The sequence below is a fragment of the Rhyacophila brunnea genome, unplaced genomic scaffold (genome assembly GCF_057557595.1).
Source record: "Rhyacophila brunnea isolate RB1 unplaced genomic scaffold, BYU_Rbru_1.0 scaffold_9, whole genome shotgun sequence".
Classification (NCBI taxonomy): domain Eukaryota; kingdom Metazoa; phylum Arthropoda; class Insecta; order Trichoptera; family Rhyacophilidae; genus Rhyacophila; species Rhyacophila brunnea.
Window position 1 is genome coordinate 22556227 of NW_028233361.1, and position 13959 is coordinate 22570185.

At 33.4% G+C, this 13959-nt stretch overlaps 2 protein-coding genes across 2 annotated transcripts in view; one reads left to right on the plus strand and one right to left on the minus strand.

The window, feature by feature from the left end:
• Positions 1 to 401: 401 nt before the first annotated feature.
• Positions 402 to 6726, plus strand: LOC147063397 (2-oxoglutarate and iron-dependent oxygenase domain-containing protein 3-like). Its single transcript, XM_085960110.1, has 4 exons — positions 402 to 733; positions 1896 to 2334; positions 3941 to 4093; positions 4341 to 6726. Exons 1-4 carry the CDS (start codon positions 654 to 656, stop codon positions 4608 to 4610), a joined length of 942 nt encoding a protein of 313 aa, XP_085816236.1. The 5' UTR covers positions 402 to 653; the 3' UTR covers positions 4611 to 6726.
• A 114-nt stretch (positions 6727 to 6840) lies between these two features.
• FASN1 (Fatty acid synthase 1) overlaps positions 6841 to 13959 on the minus strand; it is a 65122-nt gene continuing 58003 nt past the window's right edge. The window contains exons 25-31 of the mRNA XM_085960109.1: positions 11532 to 11771; positions 10552 to 10716; positions 9896 to 10065; positions 9238 to 9468; positions 8901 to 9065; positions 8179 to 8418; positions 6841 to 7633 (exon numbers count right to left, since the gene is read on the minus strand). Of these exons, the coding sequence (XP_085816235.1) occupies positions 7517 to 7633; positions 8179 to 8418; positions 8901 to 9065; positions 9238 to 9468; positions 9896 to 10065; positions 10552 to 10716; positions 11532 to 11771 (1328 nt within the window). The 3' untranslated portion in view covers positions 6841 to 7516. The remainder of the gene's footprint in view (positions 7634 to 8178; positions 8419 to 8900; positions 9066 to 9237; positions 9469 to 9895; positions 10066 to 10551; positions 10717 to 11531; positions 11772 to 13959) is intronic.

The window sequence follows — 13959 nt, forward strand, 5'->3', positions numbered from 1 at the left end:
CAGAGGCAGTTTGCTATTTTTATGTACTTACATATTTTTAATTATTATTTTTTTATATTCTTTTGAGATGGATAATGTTTTAAAAACATTTTTTCAATAATATTCTTATTAATTGGACGTTTAAATAAAGGTATACAACAAATTTTGTGATTTGGGGTTATTTTGTAAAAGACATTGAGATGACTCTCTATTGATCCTAATTTATTTAGATAATAATAATATTATTATCTAAAAAATGATTTATTTATTTATTTTTTCATTATATACAACAGCAAGACGTGAAGCTCAATTAAATTACCGTGGAAAAACTCCCAGGCATGAGGAATTACCTCACCGTGAATCGAATACAGCGATAGCCATAAATTAAAATAAAAAGTATGTGTTTGTTTTCACCACACGTCAATACGAAAATATTAATTCTAATTTCTATTGGAATTTCATAGAATTTGATGCTAGTTCCTCATACTATCTGAATATTGCGGATATATAAATAATGTTTGTTGATTAAGCGCAAACATTGCCATCTTTGTTAAATCAACACATTGAATCTGTATGGTACATCGTAATATTGATATGACAAGAAAAATAAATTTGTTTTAATAATACTCTACAAATTATTATATGCCGCAAGTAATTAAATCATTACAAATAAGATGTCTGCTCGTCAAAGAAAATCTACCTCTGAAGGCAAGCCGGTAGAATCAAAAGCAACAGACAAACCAAACGATCCACCGTAAGCTTATAACATGTTATCGTAATTTACCATACAATCAGATTACCTAGAGACCGATTTCTATAAGCTGGCGTACACGTCATCATAGTTCTTTTATGAACTAGTGGAACTAAATTCCTAAATTCCCCCGCTTCAGCATCTTAACACTGCATTACGTCCGCCCCCCCGCCAACTCCATCGTCAATGCGAAGCAATGATGTGTACGCCAGCTTATAGAAATCGGAGTCTACTTTATGGATTTGCATATTACTTTGGTTGCATGATACAAACAAAAGTAACCCATACATACTCTTAATGATTATCATTATCACAGCTTCGTGCCTCGTCAACTTTAGTAGAGATACCAGCAAACGATGAATAATTATCTATGTACCTATTTAGTTTGTAGTGATTATAAAATCTAAATGGGTAGAGTAGCTACAAATAGTCCTGAACCATCGTCGATGTTCGGCAATGAGCGGTCGAGTAGGCGGGACGCGTATAAGTTAACAGGCTACAACCTTCGTGCCCCACTTAACTGCAAATGCCGAACATAGGCGATGGTTCACGACTATTTGTGGTTACTATAATCTGCTATATCCTAGAATTGGACAATAGTTACTTGGTACGGACATATCACATTAGCGAAAAGTTTGAGAGATCTGATAGAAAACACATACAAATAGATTTTGATGTAAGTACACTCTAGAATAACAACCGTAACAATATTCCACTATTGAGGGGTGTTAAATTTTGACTGATGTCAATACATTCAAACATTTGACCAATCGAGCAATAGCAACTGTAACAATAATCACATTCATTCTTCTTATTCTTTCTTTTGACCATGTCTGATCCTAATAGGATAATGTGGGCCTCCATCTCGTATTTTTCCACCTCAGATTTTTGTTTTTACGAGAAATGGGTGTTAGCCACTTGCTCATCAGACTCCAAACACAAATTAAAAAACAATATGTGTATTTGCCATACCCAGGATTCGAACCTGGGACCTACGACATTATAAACCGACCCATTAGCCACTCGGCCATTATGGACATTCGCCCTGCCTAATAATTGCGCGCAGACGAAATCATATGTGCGCATGCTCAAGGTTTAATTGTTCCACTATAATATGTATTTCTATGATTTACCAGTGTCTCTAATTGACACATTTGTATTTCAGAAACTATGGACCTGTTCCCCGATTCCAATATCAACGGACCTTAACAAGATGCGTCACAATACTGGCAGTTTTGACCGTAGTTTATTTTACATCAAAGAATGGTAAAGAATTAACATTCGCGAGGCAAAATGAAATTCTCAGATCCCGAGCACAAAATATTGATTGCTCTGACAGCTACAGGAAAGAGGTGGAGACATTCGCCGGATGTATGCCGGAGAAGTGCGGGAGATTCGTTTCTGATGGACTCGTAACGACAAGTGAAGCGGATAGTCTCCTGAATATAGCATATAAAGGAATCGCACTAGGAGGATCTGACGGAGGCGCTTCTATATTGGATCTCCATTCTGGAGCCCTATCAAAAGGGCAAGCCTTTGTCAATGTATACTCCATTGAAAACTCTAAAAGCATATTTAATAAAGCGGACTTAACAACCTACAAGGTTAGTTTTCGAAAACTTCAATTTTATTATGCATTTAGTTATATGTTGCACCTACGTTGTTCTACCGCAGAGATTACAAACCTGTGATATGCAGAAAAAGAACAAATTTTGTATGCAAAAGCTTAGTAGTAAAAGCCTACTTAATTTATATACAATCAGACTGATTTTTCAAAATTTGCATCGTCAGGCAATTGCTATACTCTTATCAGTATGTCGATGATTAAAAATTAATATTGAAGAATTTGAATGCAACTCATTTCCTAATATGTTTAATTCAATGAAAAAATTAGCACACTGCTATTTTAACTATCTTTTGATAAACTATAACTGTGAACAACTATTTTTATCGATGAATTATTTCAAATCAAAGGTAAAACATCACCTTTCTAATGGTTTGATTGGACCATGTATAGGATTCCCTTATAAACCGCACCAATTATTTTCGAAAAGACTTCAATCATAAATAAACAAATTGACATCAGACAAACAACTTCACTAAATTGTAAAAAAAAATATTTTTGTGTATTAAGTGCTTAAATTCATATAATTTTTAGTAAATTTACTAAATAATAAACCATTCCTTATGAAAAACAAGTACAGAAATACTTATTTTGATTTGTTTATTCTTGTCTGACACGTGACTATTTTTGGATCAAATCTGAGATAGTGTGTAGGCTGCTGCCTTTGTATAAGTATGAAGAGGTGGGTCGCAGGTTTGAATCAGCGGCTGGTGAAAAATTGCATGGTGTTTTTTCAATGTATACTGGATTCAGTGCAAGGAGTGAATGGATGAGCAAATGGCTAACAAATACTCCTTGTAAAAAAATCCGTTAATTAAACCTCTATCCTGTGGAGATCCATATGCTCCGATTACTATTGAACATGTTAATTCACCTTTTTTTAATCTAATATGTTACTAAAATAATAATCAAATACATAAATGCTTTGTCAATTAATAATTCTTGAATACTTTACTTTACTAGTCTTAGCTTCCTCTAGGAAACTCCTCGACCTACCTTTATCTGCCACAAGCTCCTTCCACTGCTTCAAACTCATGGATGCCGTCTCTTTCTACATAGTTCATTGTCATCTAGGTCTCCCGACCCTCCTTTTCCCCTCTAGTCTATTGAAGAGGAGCGTTTTGGTTGTTTGCGAGTTTCGCATGATTGCTACATGACTTAGCCTCGCTTAACATTTACATGTGAGATGACAGGACAACATTGTGCAATGCATATATTTCATGGTTGTACCTTCCTGGCCACATCCCATCTTCCTTTTGTATTCAATAACAACTTTAAACCAAAATTTTATCTTGCTTTTCACAATTGAAATATATAGATTGGCATAGTGTGATCTTTATATAGTGGCAAACATGTCATAATGGTCATTTAGGGAAGTAAAAATTTATGAACACCGTTACAATAATTATCCATACATATGTGTATATATAAAATGTGTTCTATTTAGTATAAATTTAGATTTAAGAAACCACATTTATTGTGTATATGACGGCTGTATGTTTTGAGCGCTGGTGGATTACGGACCATTTCGCAACTAGGGTATAGCCTCAAATTATTTGCATTGTCAATTGTTTATAATGTTGCAGGTAATCAAGACGAAGATTCAGCATGCTATCGGACACAATTTTGGAGTAGACGCCGACAAACTGTATTTAACGCATCCCACATTCTTCTCACAAATCAATTCCAAAGAGGCAGTCACAATACATGATGAATATTGGCATCCACATGTAGACAAAGTAAGTTTATACATTTCAATTTTCATATGTCATCAAATTATCCAAGCTAAGAAATGTCAATAATATTGTATTCCCGACCATCCACATGACAAAAAATCCAGCTAAACGTCATTAGATGAATATTTTAATTTTGTAAATGCCATTTAAATCTTGTATGTGCATCCCTCCCATCTTATGGTGGCAATATAATTAAATTATTTTTGTGGTTAATCGTCCCATTCATTTCTGATGCCGGTTCTCGTTTCAGGAAACATACAAATCATTCCACTACACGTCTTTACTGTATTTAAACGATTTCGGAAGGGACTTCGAAGGAGGTCGATTTGTGTTTGTCGACAAGGAAAATGTGAATAGCACCATTGAGCCCCGCAAGGCGAGAGTGAGCATGTTCACGAGCGGAGCTGAGAATCTCCATTTTGTGGAGAAGGTGACCTCTGGGACGAGGTACGCGTTGACGGTGTCGTTCACATGTGATCAGAGTCAAGCAATTTCAGATCCTACCGTCAAAACAGACTGAGAATAACATTTCCTTTAATTCCATTCAATTTTGATGTAGGCCTTCTTCAAAAAGGCTAGTCGTTTGTTGCTTAAAGTATTGTGATTTCTTAGTACTGTAATGCTAGCTCCAGAAAATGCATTGATCCAGATTTTGGTCGACTTTTTAATGATTTTTAATGAGGTTGAAAATGTCCCTCTGAGGCGGACGAAACCGGTCCTAATCTCTTGATTAAAATTGGAATAAGTACTACATAAAAATTGCGTTTTATTAAATAAAAACATCAATACAATGTAGTTCCACCATGAATTGGCAGTTAACAAAATAAAAGAAAAAATTTTTTTTTTTAATGAGAATTATATTACATTGAGCATCATGGTATATTAAGTTACATATAAATCAACACATTATCTGGAGCTGGTTCAATAATATTTGTACTGGTGTTTGACAGTTACATTCCATTTTTCTCAGTTCAAATAATTCATGTGAGATGTGATAGATTTTATAATAGAAGTACAAGAAACTCATTCAAATACTTGTAAATTTTATACATACCCAGTTCTATGTTATTAAAGTTTTATTACTCTTAGTGCATGTAGAATAATTAACATTTTCCCAAGAGATATTTTCATTGGTTGTTGTTCCTACTTCCTTTAAAATTCAATCAATGGAAATGTTTTCTTTCATATAGGTGACCTGTTGATTCCGTACATGATATTTTTTATCTAAATACATCCTAAGTATGATTTTCACTTCTTGAATATGATTTTTTATTGCCAATTCTGTAATATGTTCAATGTACTTAAATTGGTAGCCATAACAAAATAAATTTTCTGTGGGTTGGCACATTGAAAAGTGATGGTGATACAATTTTGATTGGAACATAATTACATATACAGACCTACAAACTTATCTGTAGAATGGCCAAAAATGGAACTACGAACTACCATAGGACACCATTTTTCGAATTTCAGATTTTGTCCAGTTACAAGTCTTGATTGGGCATATCGACAGTGGCTCCCCCATCCCATTCTTCAGATATGTTTGTAGGTCTGTACATTATAATATGAGGTATCTAATGACAAAAACCGATATGTTCACAATTCAATATTAGTAGGAAATTACATTTTTGTGCATCCGGCGTAACTATTTGGTTTTAACAATAATTTCTTTTTTCTGTTGTGTTTTATTTTAAAGCTAGAACAATATGCACATTTCTAATGGTCGATTAACCCTTATTTGCTATACGTTCATGAAAAATAAAATCAGACATGTCAACGTCCATTTACATCACTTTAAATAATCAGATTTTCAAACATTTTTTTGTGTGATTTTGGGGAGTTGCAGAAGTTATAGTATTGTGTGTAATTAATTGCACATAGAATTTAGACATATTTTTTGTTAGATTTTGACAATACGTGGACTTATTGGTTTTTGTCATGAAATGCCAAATAATGTGTAAGTCACGTGCGATTTTATGACTACTAATTTAAATATTCTAAATAATGACGATTCAGTGTATTTCAATGGCAATCTATGCACAATAATTCTGGCAATCACTCCTTTCACAGATAAGCTACATTTGTATTGCAATGTGAATGCTTAAATTCTCTTAACACTTATTGCTATAAATACATAATAAGTGCGAGTGTCTGAACTTAACTTGGCAATATGTAGCTGCATGTTTAAAAATCTACGATATTTACTGACTGGGAATCTAAAATTGTGTTGAAATGCTTGCCGTTTTTGACAGATATGAGCAATAATAGTGTTAAGTTTGCTACAAATAATCTGCAATGCAAAATGCCTTGCAGTTATTTTAAACATTGGTATTAGCAGTCCTTTTTCTCAGCTTCACTTTGATATATTAATAGTCCATCTAGTTAGTAGAGTTTTCTTCAGCGTCTTTGGAAAACCTTACTCTGGGATGCAATGGTAATCATATCTCTACGGTATAGAGTAGGTATGTTCTTTTGTACTGAATACATTTTTTTTAATTTTGTTTGTTGTGTTGTATATTTGTACCTAATTTTAGATTATCACTGTTACCACTTTTATTGTATATTTGTGATTGTTTTTATTATTAAGATGAATTATTTTGTATAGACATATCAGTGATTAAAACTAACCAAGTCAATGATTGCGTTTATTCACTACATTAATATTTACAATCCAATGTACATAAAATAAAATACAAAAATAATTTATATAGCATCGATATTAGTATATCATAATAATATATAAATAATAAATGTCAGGTGATACAATAAAACTATATCACAATAAATTCGTAAATTACTATAATAGACCATTTCTTATGAGTTTTTACGGAACAAGTGGAGGGTTTGGATAGATTGATTTTCTTCGAAACATGTTGGAAATATTAATTAGGATATGGTTCTTTCCATAACAAATCAAGCCATAGTGAAAATATCATATAAGCCGTGGAAGGTTTCTCACATATTGTTGTAAAATCTAATGCAAATTTTGAGATGGCAATTCTAAATTAAAAATATATTGATTTCAGCTTTATTATTATGTCTTGAATTTTGACATTTTTTTAGTCGATCCAGGCGATTTTTAGTAAAGACATAAAAATAAAATAATTAATATTTTGCTAAGTGTGAGAGAGACATCCGAACCCGAACTCATTCTGCACTACTCTAAAACCCAAGGGCAAAAAGTGATTATTTATACCCTAGTAATGCTACACATTAAGTGCTGAAATGGAATGTCTTTGGAATGTGAGAATCTTAAAAATGTTTACTTAAGTTTTATCTAAACTAGTATCCTAGACAAGTTGCTCCATAAATAACAAATATAATTTTGTATAAATAATGTTCATACAAAACACCTTAAAGTACCAGTATATTTTTTTTATAAATATATAACGTCAAATGTTCCGTTCAAAAAATACGGTAGTCAGTTCAAACTCGGTTAGCTGCGTTTCCGACGACAGATGCGATTTTGATGGCGGAGTCTCCCACCAAAATGCTGCGATGGTTTCCGGGCAGGGGATGGATATCGACGGGCTTTTTGCACAGCTGAAACAAAAACATATAAGACCATTAACGTTATAATTAAAATACATTCACAAACACTTTGGTTCGGTGTGTTGTAGTCAAGAGAATCATCGCATTTTATAATCTGCGTGTTACATAGTAACATTTTTTGAAACAAGACTCCTTTTTCTAAATTTCATGTGCACATCATAATTTATTAAAAGGAAATAATGACAAAGAAATATTTATAAATCTATTTATGTTGTCTGCCAAAAGAAGCATTTCCATTTTGATACTGTCATAATATTGTGAAACTAGTAAAGTAAAGCAGTGACAACATGGGACGAAGTGGAATTTATTGGCATAAGAGTAATACATAGTAAAGATATGTCACATACACTTGATACCACAAAGTAATCAAAGTGAATCTCACAATAGGTATACAAGAACATTGATAGCAAGTGTCTTTTCACTCTTCTATTAATGAAATTATTGAATACATACATATTAACCTATCCCAATAAACTATACTACTCAATCAAAATGAAGTTATTAGTTAAAATAAGACTTAAATGTTGGCCATTTACCGGTGTTAAACCATAGTCGTTTCCGAGTGTGACAAAGTTGTCCTTGGCAGACAAAAGAGTGACGTGTCCGCTGAAAGTGGCTGAAGGTTTGTACTGGTCGGCCACTAACAGTTTGTGGTAGAAAGATTTAGCTGCCTCTGCCAATTGTGCGGCAGGGAACGGAGTGTGAGTCTTCAATAAGTCTGTTGTATATAAAACCCTGTCGTTCCAAGACTTGAGAGATTGCATTTCGTCAGAGAGCTGCAAAGGACAAAACAAATTTAATTACAATAAGTATGTACATACATAGATATTTAAATTGAAACTTTTTAGAGATAGATTTAAGACAAAATACAGTAAAAAAATTATATTTTAATAGCTATATTTATTGATAAACACCTACTTCTGTTTTAATTTTTAAGAAATACCGAAAAACCGGTATTGATATTTTCATTCGTTATTGCAATCCCTATGTTTGTTGTCATTCATTTGTCATGTTTTTCAAATTCCCTATTGATCGCGGAATTTCGCATATCACAATCATGTCCAAAACATCCCCGGTGATCAACCCGTAGATCCAAAATGGTATTTCTTTAGGTCAGTAGTTAAATAAATGGCTCGGTTAATTACTCATAAAAAGTTTCACAAACAAAAACTGTTGTGCAGTTAGGTTAGGTTATGTTATGTCTGTTTGGATTTACATAATTCCTCCACCCAGCTGTTATAATAAAGAATATCCATACCTTAGCTTGGTCTACGTCCTTGAAGAGCATAGTGAAATAACTAAGTGCGTCAGATTCATTTGTCGCTTGTGTCGCATTTATTCTCTTCGCTTTGTGGCTTCCGGTGTGGGTGGCAACATATGATGGAGATCCGTCAATCAAAATTAATTCTACTTTTTCACCAGCCTATAAAAAACAACAAAACAAATAAAACTCCCTCCTAAGTTAACATATTTTCATTACTTATTATTTAAATACATAGCATTTCAAAAGACTGATAATTCAAGGATAAAAGTTCTTTGATGTGAACAAAGATTGTATTTCAATAACAATGAAAAAAATTCAAATCACTAATTACCTTTTCTAATTGTAGAGACATTTCGAATGCAACACAGGCTCCGAACGAATACCCGGTAAGAACGTAGGGCCCTTTAGGTTGCACTGTTTTAATCTGCTTGTTGTAATATTCCGCCAGGGTCGCCATGGAATTCAATGGAACATCTTTAGTGCATTGTAGGCCGTAAACGGGTCTTGACATCTCCTGCGCCACCGTCTTCAGCAGATCGACTACACCTTCGATAGGATGAATCTAAACAAATAATTCTATAATGTAAATACTTCCGTCTTGATGATTACCATGAAAAGTATACTTTGAATACTATTATATACAGTAGCTGTTCAGAATAATAATTCTATTACCTCACCAGACATTATTTTCATGCAATCATCGAGCATTGTTTTAAAGTAGATTTGTGACAGGAATTGAATTAAAATTCAAATCAAACTCAAAAATTAAGAATGAATACCATAATACGTATCTGAAGAGCATTTGGTATGAACGCATTAGTAAATTATGCGTAGCGACTCGAAGTGGGTGAAGTATCAGCCTGTCATCTGACTAATATTTTACTTTTTCTGTCTTTTAAATAATGATGGTGTCGCACTACATAATCTCTAATGCAATCATAGTAGATTGATGATTTTGATAATAATATAACTGTGATAAAATTACTTACGACAAACACTGGGTTGTCTTTGGTGTTGCTGGGAGCTTTCGATGGTAGATTGATGAGAACTTGTTTTGGCATAAGTTCTCCATTGGAAGTGAACTGTGCCTGGACGTTATTCGAGTTTCCGTTCGTTTCCACCTTCTCCGGCTGGGCATCCGCTGTGGGTTCACCACCGCCTGTGGAGTAGTCAGTATAAAAATATTTTAGCTTGTGATGTATATCATTAATTTTCTTTATGGAAAGATATTATGAAGTCCACATATTTTAATTATAAATCCAAAAAATTCATATACAACTTATATTATATAACTCCACACTAACGATACAAAAAATAATGTTGAAAAAAATTTAACCCAAAACCTCGGTTTCGTTCATTTTTATTAATATGTGTTGAACTTGTGATATATGTATAATTAATTGTTTCGACCATGTCCGATCTTAATAGGATCATATGGGCCTCCAGAGAGTGGAAGGTTTGTATTAACAGATTTTTGTTTTTACGAGAAATGGATGTCAGCCACTTGCTCCATACTCTGACTTATACACAAATTGAAAAACAATATGTTTACTTGCCAGACCCAGGATTCGAACCTGGGACCCACAACGCTATAGACTGACGCTTAATATGGCATCGTTTAATAATAATTTAAATATTGTCTTACCCATCTCCTGAAGTTTTCCAAAAGTGAGATTTCTGATTTCTTGAACTCCCAAAACTAAATCGTAATTTCTCTCGAGGGTCTGTTTGATTTCTGCTCCCATCAAAGAGTCCATTCCGAGGTCTGCCAAGTTCGCCGTGACTGGAACCTTCTTGGCATCCTTTATACCTATTAAAAAAGACGTTTTTATTATCGATTGATCGGTTTGGTTTGGCAGGGTTTAATTGTTTTTTTAAACTAACCATCAATATCTGCAAATTGTAGTCTTAATTCAATGAAAACATTAATATATATGACTAAAAAAGTTTAGTGTGCACTATTTATGTCGAATCTTAACAGCCTACCTCCAACCCTCGCCACTGATGTAGGTATCAATAAAAAATGAGTTGGGGCAGTTTTAACATCACCATAAACCAATGAGGTTTGAATTTTTTCCACTGCGCTCATATAGACGTCGTTACAGATAAAAATCATACTGAGTCTACTTTCAGTTTGTGCTCATCCGCACCATAGTGATATAAAATCTAACCTAACTTAACACCAATAAACGGCTTAACTACTTTACATAATATATTTCATACGCATCAAACCTACGCGAATATAGCCATAACCTATCTTATATTGTAAATCAAAGCCACAAACCTATTTATGAATGAAAAGGGATTTAAACAAGTAACTGTTTTGAATGAAAAGATATACGTAAACATTTTATAAACGAACATTAATCCTTCAACACTAAAAATAACAATATTTTATCATAAGGTAGTTATCATTTGAGAATAATATTTCAATGACACAATGTTGAAAACAGTTACATATTGAAATTTGCAATTACATATTTAACTTTAGAATCAATTTACTAAACTCAACTATATATGCAATTGGAGCGTTTAAATCCTTAGCTTACCAGTTTTTACTATACATATATAATTTCTAGAAGCCTGTGCTTTGAAAGATAGTATATTTTAGAATGAATGACTTACCAAGAATGTTAGCGACAGCCTGCATCAAGTCTTGTTGGCCGCCGACAGCTTTGTTGCGATGCTTGTCGGCCAGCACCATGGAGGAGAGGACGGGATGCGGAAGATGGAGCATAGTGGACATGGCCACCAGACATGACGCCATCCTCTGTGGCAGGGTTCCGCCCACGACCGTTTCGTTGTCGCCCATCGTTTCCAACACAAGACCCACATCTCCGATGGCTCCCCACTGAATTGCCAATCCTGTGAAAATTGCCAATTTATTATATTTTCTAATTAAACAATTCAATTTTGCATTTTTGCTTCTTCAACCTGTTATTTTTTAAATAAATCAGTTATATCCAAAGAGTTTGGATCTCTGAATTCAGATGGATATTCTGGGTTACCGACGGTGATCCTAGAACAATTTTTGAGTAGTTTAATTGATTTACTTCACAAATAAATCAAAACATCAATGACAGCCTGCTGTTGACGTTTTACTTTGATTACTTACATACTATTGATTGTTCATCTAAATAATGGTCTTTCACTAAAACTTCTTTGAGACCTATGTACTACACACATCGATCATATTGAACACGAATCGACTTGTACCAGAACCAAAGCATTTACATTGTAATACAAATGGAGTTCTAATTCCAAGAACAGGTCATGTCTATTATTCTACATAGTAGGCAGCCAAATACACTGAACAATCTTTATTAAAAATATTTAGATAAACAATTATAAAATATGACATACGGACATATTAACAAAATACACAAAATTCTTAACCCTTTCTAAGCGTTACGAATCCCGACTTAGTACAACAGTGCGCGTTGTGATTTCAAGCATCAATAAATCGTAATAAATGTCAGTCAAACATACACAAATAGAGTAGTAAAAAATCGGAGTCAAGTTCAAAAATGATTATGACAGAACCTAATATTTTATGTGACTCTAAAAATAAACATTCGTCGCCTAAATCTGATAAGAAATCACGAACAAGACTTCTTCATTGAAAAAATGCCAGCTTACTCGAGCGGCGCCATGACACTTACGAAATGGTGCTGGACTAATGCGTCGATGACAGATTAACAAGTGTGAACAGTTCAGTATTCTTATAGTCTACCGGCTACCATTTCGACAAATATGTCATACACATAATGAATAATAATATGGTTTATGACTTTTATGAGCATTTTTGTTCAGTGTGTTGAAAAAATATCAGTCATAAATAACTCATTTTTATAGCATCCAGGACATCTCAAACTGTGTAACTTTTGTTTGAACTCGCATACACATTGCAGCACTGCAGGCCGAATATAAATAAATCATCCTTGAGAACTACTGGCTATTTGAGAGTGATGTACTTACCACCAGTGCCTGGTTTGTACCTACCATTGACCCCGAACTGAATGGAATCGAATGACACATAGTTTATACAACAAAATGGTTTATTTTTCGAATACCTATTACAATTCGTAAAATATTAAATTTCAAACACTTTTTGCACTTCTAAATGCTTTATAGTCACCACAATTTTATTTTCAAGTTCATTTGTTTTTTTTTTATTATATTACTTCAATAACCTGGTACTAGAATAGGTAATCTCTTATTTTATTATAATGACGTGATAGTAAGTAACTCGAGTTATTTTCGACTATAAATATAAGAAGAATTCTACATAAAAAAAATAGTAGTCATGAATCAAACCCTTTTGAATAGTATTACGAAAAAAATAATTCTCAAGTGTCTGTCTCACACCAGCAGACGATGATTTGCCGCGCAGTGTATAAAAATTCAGTAGCGCGGGACCTGGTGTTTGCGTAATACGACAATTTCCGCATTTATGCGGGAACGGGCGTCTGAGTGTTCGTGTCTTTTCTTTATAAATGGCTGATAACTAGGGTAAATAAATAATTTTTGTCTGTTTCACCTAATACTATAACCAGAAAATAGTATTTAAAAATGTTAATCAATGATAAACAAAGAGACATATTAAATCGCGGACTTCTAGGTATATTTAAATGACACCTGGTTCAAATTATTTTCCGAAACTATAAACTCGCGGATAATATACTGGCAGATAGGCGAATGAATGCAATCTCCAAAAGCATTCCTTTTGTAAAAATATTTTGTAAATTCACTTTGATCAATGTAACTTTCGAATATTCTATTTAACAGTTTACGCACCAAATAGTTTTTAAATCACTAAAAAACAATATAACTTATTATATCGCAAACTCGTATCGTTACAAACACGTCAGTCAAATGTCTTCGGCGCACATGCACTAAGAAGCGATAAGACACTATATACGCGGCAAATTTGAATTGGCCCGATGACTGATATATTTTTATTCAAGACACGCTCCCGAAAAATATTTATTTAAATTAGATAGAACAAAAGTTTAGGCTATCCATTGACAGATGTCAAGAGAAGGATGATTTT